Here is a 15,487-nt window from a genome sequence, read left to right as displayed (position 1 = left end):
CCAACCTACCTGGTAAAAAAAATAAATAAATAAATAAAATAAAAAGATATGGATAGTATTTGTTGACTGCACTAGTGAGGATGTGGGTGCGCACGGGGGAAGTCAGATTTTCTGTTGACTGTGTTATACCAAGAAATATCTTGCCATAAAGTGTAATTTTATGCAAGTTATAATTGTTTTGGACATGGTCAGCCTGTGTCTCAGCCAGCGTTATGACAGTCTGGAAAACAATAAATCGATCACTGCTGATACAAAGAGTACTGGAGTATTGTTTGGAGCATGTGTCAGACAGATTCTCCGATTTTAATCCACGGTGACCCTCAATTCCAACAAGAGTTTAGCTGCATACTTAAAGGTTTCTAGACATATATATATATATATATATATATATATATATATATATATATATATATATATATATATATATATATATATATATATATATACATACATACATACATACATACATACATACAGGTATATATACAGGTATATATATAATATCCAGTGACTTTATGGCCAACATTGAGACTCACTGTCTGCAGTTCCAGCCCTGTAGAATCTGACATTGAGACAATACGAATCTGTCCTTGATTTGGCCAATGAAGCAGTTCTCCCCTGTTGAACAAAAGAAGCCACCAAAACAATAGCTCCAAGGCCTGTCCTGCTTTATAGGGTACATTTTCTGTGTAGCATTTGGCCAATCGAGCCCTTGGACCACTTGACTCCATACTCAAAGATAAAACCACAGTCACTGAGCAGTAAGAAGGCTTCTTTGTCTAAGTAGACCTAAATTTGTTTAAGATAGAACATTTTAGAAATTACTTCAGCTATATGGTGGACATGATTTAAAGTGTGGCATGTGGATTGCCGAACTGACACCCTCCATTCATTTGATCACTTCCTAGTAATCTATGTAGCTAAGTTTACCTAATTTTCCAAACAGACACACCTACTTGTGTTCACACGCAAATGAGCCTTATATGATTGTACATGTTTTGACTGGTCCGTGCTGCTCTTTTTAGGCACTGCTTTTGTTTAAATTTAGCACAGTCCTCCACTTGCTTAGCCAGCTAGCATGTTTGCTAGTTAGCCTAGACACATATTTACACATATAAACCCATGTACTGGTTCTGACACCAACATGTACTTGCTGAATTGTGACATTGCGGCATTATTTTTCTATTATTTTACTGTTAGTTGGTTTTCAATTATTCCTCTTTATCCTTCTGATTTGCTTAGTAGTTTAGTTAAATGTTGCCAGCATTGTGACAGAGTTCATTACCACTTGTATTTTGACTTGAACTACTGTGTTAACAATTTTTTGGGTACTAGGAAGAAGTTGTTTTTGTTTATTCTACGTATACTTACATAATATAACTTCCTTGGGTCATAATTTATAGAACAATACCTGAAATAGAATGAACGTTGTTTGGTTAAGTATTCCTGATTACTCATTTTGGTTTAACTAGAAGGACTTATTTTAACTTTATTAATAGATTTATTGATTATTTGATTTCTTATTATTTCACTGAGAATACATAATATCAGATTTGTTGAGAGAAACAGACCTTTCTGTTTAAGAAACCCAGCTCAGCATTTCATTTAGACACAAGACTGTCAAGGTGCTCCTTGAAAGAAAGTTCATCATATATGACCACACCAAGGTACTTAGATGAATTGACCATCTCTATTTCTGTCACATTTGCAGTTTTAAATATATGAAGAAAAGATCGTAACCTCATTAAAAGCAGATTGAAGAGATTTTAAATTTAAATAATTGAGTCCTGGGGAACACACTTAATTACAGTGAGAAGAGGAATACAATCATGCGATTTGTATATACCGATACATAACCAATTAAAGCGACTTTGATACATCAAACCAACTCTGAGGTCAAGGAAGGTGTGAAAATAGATTTCATTATTATCTCTTTATTCTTCTACTTGCCTGTTAGTTAAAAAGAGTACAATCAGAATAAACAGAAACCTTGTAAATGTTTAAGTAAGAAAGTTTTGAGTCCAAAACTGTGGGAGAAGAAACGTAACTTTATACCCCATCTTTAAAAACACAGGGATCAGTTGGTCAGTTTTGCAAACCCCCCTCTATGAACATCTTAAACTGTTGTGTCATACATGATTAAATTTGGAAAATGTGGAGAATTCATCAAAGAAACTTTGAATAATCCACCCCAAATTTTTTTTATTTCTCAATTTCTTTCTACCACCATGGACACTGCATTTAACTCAGGAAGCCTTAGTATTGAAATTAGGTTAATGGATTAAGAGTGTACAGCCACACTACACGGCACCGAAGAAGACAACCTAATGCTCCCGTCATGCACTATGGTCAAAATGGCCACCAACTCCCAGCATGCAACACGGTCAACGCGACCACCAGCCTAGCAACGAGATAACATTGCTATGATACGATATAAAGGCGCCTGGTGTGCTCAACTCTTTCTTCTTTGCTGGCACTCCGCCAAACTGAGGAGATACACAGCTGTTTCATCCCGTTGGGATTCCCCCCTACCTGGCACGAGTTTCGAGTTCTCGCTGGGCCAAGAACTTCCGAGTCAAACTTTCCTTGCTTTCCTATGCAGGAGGTCAACTTTAAAAGTACTTTGAATTCACTTCGATCAGATAGATTGAGAGCCTCTTATCTCCCAGTGATCATCGGTCTGAATAGGACCCCGCTGTTGTTTTGCCAAACAAAGCATCTGAAAGCCCAGAGACTGTGTGGCTTTCCTCCGCTTCTTCTGCCACTCACGGACGCGCCGACACGCAGCTGCAGGACGCACGCTGACCTGGAGCCGGGACATCCCCACTGAGGCAACGTCAGAGTAAAGAAAGGATTTCCTTTTATTTCTCTTTTCCCCCATAAGGTGATATTTTGTGCCTGGGCAGAACCTATTAGGATTTAGTTTAATGCTGTTTAACTGTGCTGGATATTCCTGATGTGTGTGCATGCATTTTATAAGTGATTTTAGCTGTGTTGTTTTGGTTTATTGTAAGGGGACCCCGCCGAGAGCCACTTTTCCCTTTCTATCTTATCTTCATCTTTGATCTCTTTGTCTACAATTTCGGTTCTACTGCATTTTCTTAGAAGTCTGTTCAGGAATAGGACCGCCTTTTGATCAAAGGCAGAAGCGTCCATCTAGTTTCTCAAAGCTATTTTGTCTTTTAACGCTGCTGTATCAAAGTGTCGACTTCTTGAATGTTGAGTTAAACTGTGAATTTAACTAAGAATTTCTACCTCTCATTTAATCCATTTTGATTTGTTTTATTTTCATTTGTTTTCTTTTGCATTTTTATTTTAGTAGCGAGTACTGTTTTCTAGATTTTATTGAATTAGAATAATATTGTAACAGGGAGTTGTTTTGGTTTAATAAATTATAACGTGTGGAATATTAATTGTTGTGTTTATTTTGATCCAGAAGTTGGATGGTCTCTAAGAGTAAATAATTACCTCTTTTTGACTTAACAACTAATCAACTGAGACATTTTCATTGGTTTGTGATAAAGAAGCAAAGGTTAAAACTCCAATTGCAGTAATAATTTGTGTTAATGTTTGCTGGTTAAATCTCATCGGTCAGAAACTGGTCAGATCACACTTTTCCAGCAAAAATAAGTTCATAACAGCTAATTAATAAATGCATTCTTAGTGTTAGTCATTACATGCTTGTAGCCCTTGGGTCACAGCCATTTGAATTACATTTGTTATAGCTACCATTTGAGTTTGAATGATCTATTATTAAAATTATAATAGCAAATTATAATTAATAATGATACTCATAATCAAACAGGTTTCTGGCATTACAAATGTGTTCAGTTTAATGGGATTAAAAAAGTAACTTTCCTATCTGGGATTTACCTGAGTGTTTCCAGTCTGCAGTTTGGACTCTCCAGTCCAGCAGAGAGAAGCTTCACTCCTGAATCCTGCAGGTTGTTGTTACTCAGGTCCAGTTCTCTGAGACTGGAGGACTGGGAGCTGAGAACTGAGGACAGAGCTTCACAGCTTCTCACTGATAGGTTACAGTCACTCAAACTGCAAGGAAAATAAAATATGAAGTAATTAGACGGACAAAGAAAAAAAACTAACATGTAATGATACTGTTAAAACTTGCTTTGTTTCTTTGTCGTTATATACAGTCAATGTGTTGCTTTTTGTAGTGTAGTGGTTCAGCACATAACCTGTTCTAAAATTAATCTACAGATAACACAATTTAAGCAGATTCCTTGCTATTGACATACGTATGTCTTTAATATGTTTTGATCCTTACAAAGCTTTGTTGGAGGCTTTAACCACTGGCAGCAGCCTCAGAAGAACCTCCTCTGAAGCAGAGTATTTCTTCAGGTCAAACACATCCAGATCTTCTGCTGATGACAACAAGATGAAGATCAGAGCTGACCACTGAGCAGGAGACAGTTTATCTGTGGAGAGACTTCCTGATCTCAGAGACTGTTGGATCTCCTCCACCAGAGAACGATCATTCAGTTCATTCAGACAGTGGAACAGATTGATGCTTTTCTCTGCAGACACATTTTCACTGATCTGCTCCTTGATGTACTGAACTGTTTTCTGACTGGCTGGCAGACTACATCCCAAAGGAGTCAGCAGACCTTGTAGAAGATTCTGATTGTTCTGCAGTGAAAGTCCCAGGAGGAACCGGAGGAACAAGTCCAGGTGTCCATTTGAACTCTGTAAGGCCTGATCAACAGCTTTGTGGTGAAGACGTTGCTGTTTAGATTTCTTCTTAAAAGTTAAGGATATCTTGAGAGTTTTTTGCTTTCCATCAATTAGTTTAGGTTTAAAAAATGAAAACCTCTGATATTTTTGTGATTCTTTCATCAGGTTGACACCAGACTTGGTGAAGATCCGATGAACATGAAGAGCAGCCAGAAACTCCTGAACACTCAGATGGACGAAGCAGAACACCTTGTCCTGGATCAGTCCTCCTCTCTCCTCTCTAAAGATCTGTGTGAACACTCCTGAGTACACTGAGGCTGCTCTGATATCGATGCCACACTCTGTCAGGTCTGATTCATAGAAGATCAGGTTTCCTTTCTGCAGCTGATCAAAAGCCAGTTTTCCCAGAGACTCAATCATCTTCCTGCTCTCTGGACTCCAGTGTGGATCTGTTTCAGCTCCTCCATCATACTTGACCTTCTTCACTTTGGTCTGAACCACCAGGAAGTGGATGTACATCTCAGTCAGGGTGCTGGGCAGCTCTCCTCTCTGTCTGGTCTCCAACACGTCCTCCAGAACCGTAGCAGTGATCCAGCAGAAGACTGGGATGTGGCACATGATGTGGAGGCTTCTTGATGTCTTCATGTGGGAGATGATCCTCCTGGCCTGCTCCTCATCTCTGAACCTCTTCCTGAAGTACTCCTCCTTCTGTGGGTCAGTGAACCCTCTGACCTCTGTCACCATGCCAACACACTCAGGAGGGATCTGATTGGCTGCTGCAGGTCGTGTGGTTATCCAGAGGAGAGCAGAGGGAAGCAGTTTCCCCCTGATGAGGTTTGTCAGCAGAACATCCACTGAGGTGGACTCTGTAGCATCAGTCAGGATCTTCTGGTTCTGGAAGTCCAGAGGAAGTCGACTCTCATCCAGACCATCAAAGATGAACAGAACCTGGAAGTGTTCAAAGCTGCAGATTTCTTTGGTTTCAGTAAAGAAGTGATGAACAAGGTCCACCAAGCTGAACTTTTTCTCTTTCAGCACATTCAGCTCTCTGAAGGTGAATGGAAATATGAAGTGGATGTTCTGGTGGGCTTTGTCTTCAGCCCAGTCCAGAGTGAACTTCTGGGTTAAGACTGTTTTCCCAATGCCAGCCACTCCCTTTGTCATCACTGTTCTGATTGGTTGATCTCTTCCAGGTGGGACTTTAAAGATGTCTTCTTGTCTGATGGTTGTTTCTGGTCTGTGTGGTTTCCTGGATGCTGTTTCAATCTGTCTGACCTCATGTTCATTATTGACCTCTCCAGTCCCTCCCTCTGTGATGTAGAGCTCTGTGTAGATCTGGTTCAGAAGGGTTGGACTTCCTGCTTTAGCGATCCCCTCAAATACACACTGGAACTTCTTCTTTAGACCAGATTTAAGTTGATGTTGACAAACTGCAGCAAGATGTTCTAAATGAACACAAAAGTTGAATTTTTTGTGTTAATCTTCTGAAGATGATGTGAATAAATGTGATTCCATCTCTTCAGACATCAGTAAATGTGTAATTTATCTATCAGGTTAAATCTTACTGCTCTGCAGACGGTCAGCCAGCTCCTCCTGCTTCATCCTCCTCAGGAAGTTCAGAGTGATCTTCATCAGTGCCTCTCTGCTGCTCCTCCTCTGCTCTTCATCCTCACCTTCCAACACCACTTCATCATCTCTCTGACTCTCTGAGCATTCTGGGTAATATGGACTCAGAACCTTCTGGATCTTCTTCAGCTCCTTCTTCACAAAAGTGACAATGTTGTCTTCCAGCAGCTGGAAAAGAATGATGTATGAAGGACATGTCAGGTTGAGATAATGTGGGCCAGACTGAAAGTCCACTAGTCTTCATACATTCATGATCATAAATATAGCAGAGATGACTTTGACCAGAAGATATAGAAATGTAGATTATGTGAATTTACAAACCATAAATATGGATTCTAGCTGTGTTTGATGCTGCTGGGTGGAGTGTCTAATGGGAACCTCTGAGCTCTGGTAGTCCAATCTGTGGAGGATACATGAAGAATGTGCTCAAAGTCTGTCTTTCTACTCAGAGAAAAATCTCTGACCAAAAAATACAAGCTATTGATGTCCATCAATAGCAGAGAAAATAAACATTCTTCCTGTCCATACACAGACAAACACAAAGTTGGAGTCAGTTTATGTCCTACATCATGAAAGAGTTCTGTTTTTCCTTCCAACCAAATTCTTTCATTTAAATATCTGATTTTGAGCTGATGTGTTTCAAGTTGTCCTTACACAAAAAACAATAAACAAATCTTCCCTCTGCAATGTCTTTTCTTCTTCCTGTAACAAACTATGTGTCATCTCTTTTTAATGTGACATCTGTTTCTAACACATGAGCACTTTTAAAACATTCTCTGTTGCTGCACATCATGTTTGGTAACTCCTCGTGTTTCACACGGTTTGCTTTTCTCGAAGAGATAAGAGGTCGCCAGCCTAGCTTTAGCCTAGCCTAGCTTTAGCCTCACAATCCCCTATCCGTCCATCAGCCTCTCCGTCTCTAAGTCTCCCCCTCTCTCCTGCTCTCTGTGTCAGATGTTTAGTTATTCCTCTGCCTCCTTTAGATAACGGTACATGTAATAAATGTAGTGTTTTTGTAGCTTTGGAGGCGAGGTTGTCAGAATTGGAGATCGTGCTGTTGAAAAACCAGCTGATAGGCGCCCCTTAGCTTGCGCGGAGCCACAGAGATTAGTTTCACGTAGCGGCCCTCCAGCAGCAGCACCCGAGCAGCAGGATAAGCGTAAATACAGTATGTTTATTATTCATTTGAACAATCAGAGGCCACTAAAGTTAGTGTTGCTTCGGTGATTAAGTTTGCTAAAACAATGTCAGACTCTGACCAGTGATGGTCTGAGTAAAGAAAGGTGGTCTGACATGTTTAGTCGCATGTCATCATTCAACCGCTGGTTGTCTAGGTGGTGTCCTGAAAACGACGTGGGCTACATTGATAACTGGAGAACTTTCTGGGGAAAACCTGGTCTGATCCGGAGAGACGGCATCCATCCTACTTTGGATGGTGCAGCTCTTCTTCTTCTTCTAGGAATCTGGCCGGATTTATTAGTCCTCCTAAATGCTGACAACCCAGGGTCCAGACCAGGAAGCAGAGCCGTAGTTTAACACACCTCTCTGCAGCTTCTGTACTGTTACCCACCCATTAACCTATTGAGACGGTGTCTAACAGATTTACTTTGACAAGTGGAGCATTACTAATTTCACTATAGTGCTCAGCTTGATTTTTATATGCAAAAAGCTTTATTGGATATTATTTTGTGAAACAGAGAGGAAAAAGAGACAGAAAGAAAGAGAAAAAGATGGTGAAAAATATTGAAAGGGGGAAAAAATAGAGCAGTGGAAAAATAGGGTACAAGATAACATCCTCGGAGTCAAGCCCCATAATCTCCGGCCCGGATCCAACACACACCGCTTCACATATGAACATAGAAATGTGGGGAAAAGAGCTGAGCTCACGTTAAACACATGTTGGAATAAAAAACATTTCGGCAGTTAGATATAGCTCACCTCTCTATTTCTGAAGGTCTGGACGGTTTGAATTTAAGAGGAAGATCTTTGGACCAGTCACTCTTAAAGGACACACAGCTGGGTTCAGTTTTAGGTTTGAGGCTCTCATGGATCCTGAGAGAAAAACTTAATTTACAAGCAAGAAGAACCATGAAATCATGATATTAGTACTGAGCTCTGGGAAGGAGACGAATCATGAGACCCTTTTCCTTCTGATCAGTAAACTAAGAAATAAAGGAGCTTCAAAAGGTTCTGGTGTTGTGTTGGCAATGTGCCGAGGAGATATCAAAACTAATCCACTACTGAGTCCTTAATAGAGGGGGCAGACTCCTGTTCTAATTCAGATTTCTTCAGTAAATTAATTTAATAATAATAATAATAGTTTAATAATAATAATAATAATACTGTCTTCTTTGCTACAGCAAAGGCAACATCCTTTTGTCCAGGAAGAGTTGGGATTTTTGAACAAAATCTTATATTTAGGACATATCTGTAATTTTCTACATAGAACAAAATTATCACAAAGAACATAAAGATGTGTGTTTGAAATGTTCGCTGGCCATCTTCACATCTGCAGTTACAGTGATGATGATTAGAATGCTATTAATGCTAGAAGGGAGTTGACAATACACAGAAAGTTATGTGTTAAAGTAGAAAAAAAAAGCAAATATGTCACAATAGAAGATAATTGAATAGATTAGATTAACCATTTATTTTTCCCTCAACTGGAAATATGCATTAACGTGACAGGCAGAAGGAAAGGACTCAGATACACGTAAAAATAGACAGTAATACAAATAAAAAAGAGACCTTGTAGTAATGTCAGATATAGAAAGTAGAACAGCTATATAGAAAGCTCAGAAAAATAAAAGGTTTTATATGCTTTATGAGATATAACTGACCTCTCTATTTCTGAAGGTCTGGATGGCTGGAATTTAAGAGGAAGATCTTTGGACCAGTCACTTTTAAAGGACACACAGCTAGGTTCAGCTTGAGGTTTGAGGCTCTCATGGATCCTGACAGAAAAACATAATTTAAAACCTTAAACCTTTAGATTTTCAAACAATGCTTGTAAAATGGAAATACAACTCGAAAACAAGATGTCAAACCCAAACTAAGTGATTCTTTGCATTTCGTATATACGTTTTCTATTAACTTTACTGACAGCAACTTGTCCTCTTACATTTTACCCAAGTTAACTTGAAAACCTACCTTTTGTCGCCTGAAAATCATTTTTTAAACAAAATAAACCTTACTCTGATGTGTTGCTTTTCATGACACAGTTGGGCTCGGTTTCTGGTCCAGTTCCAAGTTCAAACCTGTGAATAAAGAAAGTTTGTTGATATTAGCAATGAGATCTGGGAAGGAGATGATTCATGAGATCCTTTTATTTCTGACCAGTAAACTAAGAAATAAAGGAGCTTCATTAATTGCTGGTGTTGTGTTGGTTATGTGCCGAGGTGATGTCAAAACGAATCCACGGCTGGGTCCTCAACAGAGGGTGTAGACACATGTTCCAATTCAGATTTCCTAAGTAAATGTGTTTAATAATATTAATACTGTCTTCTTTGCTACAGCAAAGGCAACATCCTGTTGTCCAGGAAGCGTTGAGATGTTTGAACAAAATCTTATCTTTAGGACTCATCTGTGATCGTCTAAATAGACTGTTTAGACCTAAAGAGGATGATGAGTGAGTTGACAATACACAAAAAGGTTGTGTCAAAGCTTTGAGCAGTAGTAAATAAATGAACAAATGTGTGAGAATAGAATAGACTAGAAAATAACAGAATAGAATAGAATAAATTAGAATATAATTACAGTTATTTTAATTTTCCCTCGCCTATAAATTAGTGTCAAAGTCACAGGCAAGAGGAAATAACAGATGCACACATAAAATAGACAGTAACACTAAAAATATTAGACCTTGCAGTAATGTCAAACATACAAGGTGATATATATATATATATATATATATATATATATATATATATATATATATATATATATATATATATATATATATATATATATATATATATATATATATATATATATATATATATATATATATATATATAACATGGATTGGCACTGTATAAACAAAACTGAATTAAATTGAATGATATGTTCACTTCGACCACAGTCTGCAGCGTTTGTCAGAATCAGCTCTGACTGCAGAACTGCTGCCGTGATTTTGAACAGAACCAGAGCAAAGCTTTTTGAAAGCTGTTCATACGCAGCACATCCGTCCGTCTTCCTTCTTCAGCTCCATCCTGACTTCCTTTAGTGAGTGACAGCGTGCAAAGACAAGCTCATTTAATGAGTGTGTGAATCAGGGCTCTGACAGCGGCGTGCAGCAGGATCCAGCTGTCATCTGAAAGCTCGCTGCAGATTGTCTGTGTGTGTGTGTGTGTGTTTTATGAGATATAGCTCACCTCTCTGTTTCTGAAGGTCTGGACCGTTTGAATTTAAGAGGAAGATCTTTGGACCAGTCACTCTTAAAGGACACACAGCTGGGTTCAGTTTTAGGTTTGAGGCTCTCATGGATCCTGAGAGAAAAACTTCATTTAAAAGCATTCAGTGAAACTTGAGTGAAATACTATGAACCTTTAGATCTTCAAACACTGCTTTTAGAGTTAAAATATACCTTAAAACAAGATGTCAAATACAAACTTGGTGATTATTTGCATTTGAAATAAATTCCCAAATAATTTTACTAAAGTAAATGACCTCTTATTCAGCCAACTACTTGTTAGATATTATCTAGCTTTTGAAACTTTGAATACTTTTTTTGGCTGAACGTCTTTCTTTAAGATGTAATAAACCTTCCTATGATCTGCTGCTCTTCAAAGACACACACTGGGCTCTGGTGCTGGTCCAGTTGAGGTCTAACAGAGAAGAACCAAACGAGCTCCCCATTCAGACTATTTAAGAGGATCTGATGGAGCTTCATCAAATGTTGGTGTTGTCTTTGTAACATAGTTAGATGGAATCAAAGCTGATTCACTGCTCAGTCTGAGCTTGTTTGTCCAGTAATCAAAACTTAGTTTTCTTCTTTTCAAAAGAATGTCTTAAAATTTATGTTGGGTTCTGTTGCATGTGTGATTTATTGACATCAAATATATTTACCTTAGCTCTACTGACTACAAATTACAACCAAATTAGGTTCCATATTGTCTAATCAAATGTAATTTCTATCATATAATAGACATGTTTAATCATTTCCTGATCTCCTGACTGATATAGTGAGAACGCTGTGTGAAAAGGGCTCTGGACACTTAGAGATGCTGATCTCACCTCTGAGCGTGGCTCTGGCTCTCAGCTTCCCCACACAGAGTGGTTTTAGAGGGAGGGACTCCCTCCTCTCTGTCCTCACACTGATCCATGCTGCTGAATTCACATCCACATCAGCTCACACACACTTTCTACCTTCACCTGCAGAGGAAACACAAATCATTCATCTGCACATCAACTCTGATCATCCTTTACATCATTAGTGCTGGATAAAGATCATCTTCTCCTCCTCTGATTGGCTCTTCTTCTCTGCTTCATATCAGTGTCAGTTGAATGCAGTCAGACAGCAGTGAGAGGCAGAGGAAGCTGCCATCAGCTGCTGTACTTCTACTATCAGTCCAGTAGATGGAGCCATGGAGCAACATTTCATCCACTGACACTGATTCACTCTGACTGAACATCAGCAACCATTTTATTTCACAATCATTAAACTCTACAAGTGGATTATCTGCTGCATCAAAGCTGAACTATTTAATAATTTGACTGAATCAACCACATTTTAACATTGATGTCGTTTTATTTTGACAGGACTCACAGGAAGCAGCAGGAAGCTGCTGTGTCTGACTTTAATGGGAGACCAGAGTTTGATTCCTGCTCCAAATCTCTAGAAAAGCTTAGATCTCCATATCTGCTCCACTAAGATGTAGTAACATTCAGATCTCTGATAAACATTTAATTTTTTTCTTAATCAGATTGAGACATCTGACATGTTCATGTTTTTTTATTTATTCATTTTTTCCTATTTATTTTAATTTATGCAATTGAATATTTGGTTCGCTTTCTTGGCTAAACTCTAGACGACTCAGATTAACTTTTACTGGTTTTAATGTGACTATTAATAAATCGGACCTTTGACTGTTGGACCTCCTGAGTGATCTAAGGAGCTGTAATCTGTCGAGTCAGCAGCAAACTGATTGGTTGTTAGAATCAGATGGACTCTGAGCCGGCACTCCTGCATATAAAATACACTAACACCGTAAACAACAACTGCTTGTGCTGAAGAAGAAGATTTGCTCACATTTACCAAAATGGAGCCAGAGCCAGAGAAGTGGAGCCACAGTCAAGTCCGGGCTTTATTGGACCTGTGAGCAGCAGGAGAAAAACAACATGAGGTTGAAACAATGGAGGCAAAAAGTGAGACACCTGAAGCAGGATCAGAAAAGGTCAAAGGTCACAATAATAATTTAACTTTTTTGATCTCACAATGGAGAAATTCACTTCTGCTTGTTTGAACCCATCCCCTTGGGGAGCAGGGAGCCACTGTGCAGTGCCCAGGGAACAATCTGGGGTTAAGGGTCTTGCTCAGGGACCCAGAGGCAGTTGAACTCAGAACCTCTGGGACCCAAGTGCAATATTCTAACCACTAGGCCACCACTGCCCAACTCAATGACCAGAGTGGGTCAGACAGGAAGACCAGTAAATGGTTTATTTCACTGAACTCGGTTCTTAGGCGTCAGCAGCTTTTAATCCCAAAGTCCAACAGAGATAAAGTGGAACCAGATGATTGGACCTGGATCCATCTCTGATGTTCAGACTAGAAACTAGCTGCACATGAGGATGAAAACAGACTAAATCAGGGTTTACCACAGATGGTAGATGGACTTCTGTCAGCCTTTGTTAAAGGTCCAAACATCCAGAACCACAGCAGGTTCTAGTAGCTCTGATCCAGTACAGTGAACTAACTGGTTCTGATGCTCTGCTGCTGTTCACTCATTTCTACATTCAGCCATTCATCACTGGTCAACATTCACTTCTAGATGAACTGCTTCATTTCTTGGGTTCTGGTCCAAACTTTAGTCATTTAATCAGGATGTTTTATCCAGATAGTTCTAGAGCAGCATCCCGGACTCCTGGAAGGACTTCTGGGTTTAAAATAAGCTGCAACATTCAGCCAGGAGACCCGGTTCCTCCAGAATCATTGATTTTAGCCACAGTTTCTCTCTCTGCTCATTAAAATGATCAGAACTCAGTAATATCACAGTTTTTCTAACAGCAGATTAAACTCAGTCCCAAAGCTGATGATGCTTCTGTGTTAATAAACAGCAGCTCCATGGTCCACATGACTGGTACCGTTGGGTCCAAAGCATCAGGAAGATCTCTCAGCACCAAGAAAAGGGAACTACTTCCTGTTGACACCAGCTCAGACTCCTCTGCTTCATCAGCTGGAGCTGAAGTTCAGAACTTTGGATCAACAGTTTTTCAGAGCTCTGTTAGAATGAATGCCCAAACATGTTTACAGTGCCACGCAAAACTATTTGCCACCCCACATTTTTCATGTTTTGGAGCCTCACAACCTGAAATTGAAATGGACTGTTAGAGGTTTTGAACCATTTCACCCATGCCAACAACTCTGTATTTTTTTTAGTGTGAAGCAAACAAATAAAACAGAATAACAGAAAACTGCTACATGTATAACTATTTAACCCCCTAATGTCAGTATTTTGCAGAGCCACTGTTTGTGGCAATAACACCTGCAAGTGGCTTTGGATAAGTGTCTATGAGCTTGCAATAGCTTACCACTAGGATTTCTGCCTGTTCCTCAAGGTAGAACTGCTCCAGCTTCTACACATTTGATATTTTTTACTTGGCAACAGTGATTTTCCATTCTAACCACATATTGTCAATTGGATTGAGGTCTGGACTTCAGCCAGGCCATTCTGACACACAATGCTTCTCTTTAAAATCTTCTATTGCTTTAGCACAGTTACAGTGGTGCATGAGTTAGGGAGTTAATCCTGCAGTTGCCGGGTTGGTGGTTCGTAAATCTCAGTGTTTACCTGAATTGCCTGCTGGCGGTGGTCAGAGTCCTGCCTCAGGGCAGCTGTGGCTGCCAACATAGCTTACCATGATTAATTGAATGGGTGAATGATTTATTAGTGCTTTTTGGGTCGTTGGACTAGTTAAGGTGCCACACATGTACAAGCCATTTGGCAGTATGCTGCAGGTCATCATCCTGCTGGTAGTTGTTATCCACTGACAGAAAATATTTTATCTGACCCAGGCGTGATGTTTCCCTTAAAAAGAATTAATGATTACAAAAACCTGGTGTATGCAGGAAAATTCAAGGGTGGGATCAGTAGCAAAGTGATTCCTGACAGCAGGAATCAAATATGTAAGGTATGTGGAGTTTATACACAGAGAAAGAGCAAAAGGGCCTGGCAAGGATCATGCTTGTAAAACAGTCCAGGTTGCTGTCCAGAAAACAGAAGCCATTGAGGTCCAATCCAGAAAAATTAGAACTTGGTCAAGATCAGACAAGGCAGGCAAAGAACGCTAGACATATACTCACTCTAGGCTTTCAATAATCTGGCATCGACTGCCTGTGGAGCCTCTATAAAGGCTGAAAACATGTGCAGGAGATTGACTTGATTGCACTTGCAACAAAAGTGCTTGCAGGTGTTTGAGGTAATGCTGACTGCAACAGTGTTGGTGGGAAGTGATGGAACGTGCCGATCGCAGAGTCAGAACATGACTTAGACTGTAATTGGGACTCAAATTATTCTTATTAACTGGTTGAAATGCAGTTTTAATATCATAATTATCTTTGGTTTCATTAACAAAGATACCCCTTTGATAACTCTTTCATTTGAAAATAGTTTTCCTAAGGGAAAAAAATTATGCCACCAAATAATTTTCTATTTTATTTTCCAAAGTGAATTTTTTTCACTTATGGGTCAGAACTTTCAAACAACACTTATCCGTTTCAGGAAGAAGTGTGTTTGGAATGAAAACGGCTATCTTTTGTGATTGATTTATTAAATGGCAATGGTAACCATTACAATTAAATGTTTTTAAGTACACATGTCATACGTTTAAATGTTTTCACAGTTAAATCACAAATTTGCGGTCTATATAAAGTGAAACTGTGCTGCTTTGGTCTGAATTCCTTGTTATTGTCGCTCCATAGCTCCTTGTTTGAGCAAGTTTTTTTCTGTGGTCT

The 15,487-nt window shown here is 39.2% G+C and overlaps 1 protein-coding gene across 1 annotated transcript in view; it reads right to left on the bottom strand.

The window, feature by feature from the left end:
- Positions 1–11,586, bottom strand: part of LOC110368416 (NLR family CARD domain-containing protein 3) — a 46,679-nt gene extending 35,093 nt beyond the window's left edge. The window contains exons 1-9 of the mRNA XM_036131409.1: positions 11,551–11,586; positions 10,689–10,802; positions 9,510–9,572; positions 9,156–9,269; positions 8,254–8,367; positions 6,637–6,715; positions 6,255–6,447; positions 4,283–6,134; positions 3,874–4,047 (exon numbers count right to left, since the gene is read on the bottom strand). Of these exons, the coding sequence (XP_035987302.1) occupies positions 3,874–4,047; positions 4,283–6,134; positions 6,255–6,447; positions 6,637–6,715; positions 8,254–8,367; positions 9,156–9,269; positions 9,510–9,529 (2,546 nt within the window). The 5' untranslated portion in view covers positions 9,530–9,572; positions 10,689–10,802; positions 11,551–11,586. The remainder of the gene's footprint in view (positions 1–3,873; positions 4,048–4,282; positions 6,135–6,254; positions 6,448–6,636; positions 6,716–8,253; positions 8,368–9,155; positions 9,270–9,509; positions 9,573–10,688; positions 10,803–11,550) is intronic.
- Between the last annotated feature and the right edge of the window lie 3,901 nt (positions 11,587–15,487).

Source organism: Fundulus heteroclitus, unplaced genomic scaffold (assembly GCF_011125445.2).
Source record: "Fundulus heteroclitus isolate FHET01 unplaced genomic scaffold, MU-UCD_Fhet_4.1 scaffold_43, whole genome shotgun sequence".
NCBI lineage: Eukaryota > Metazoa > Chordata > Actinopteri > Cyprinodontiformes > Fundulidae > Fundulus > Fundulus heteroclitus.
Note: the sequence above shows the minus strand (reverse complement) of the source record. Positions and strands in the feature narration are given on the sequence as shown.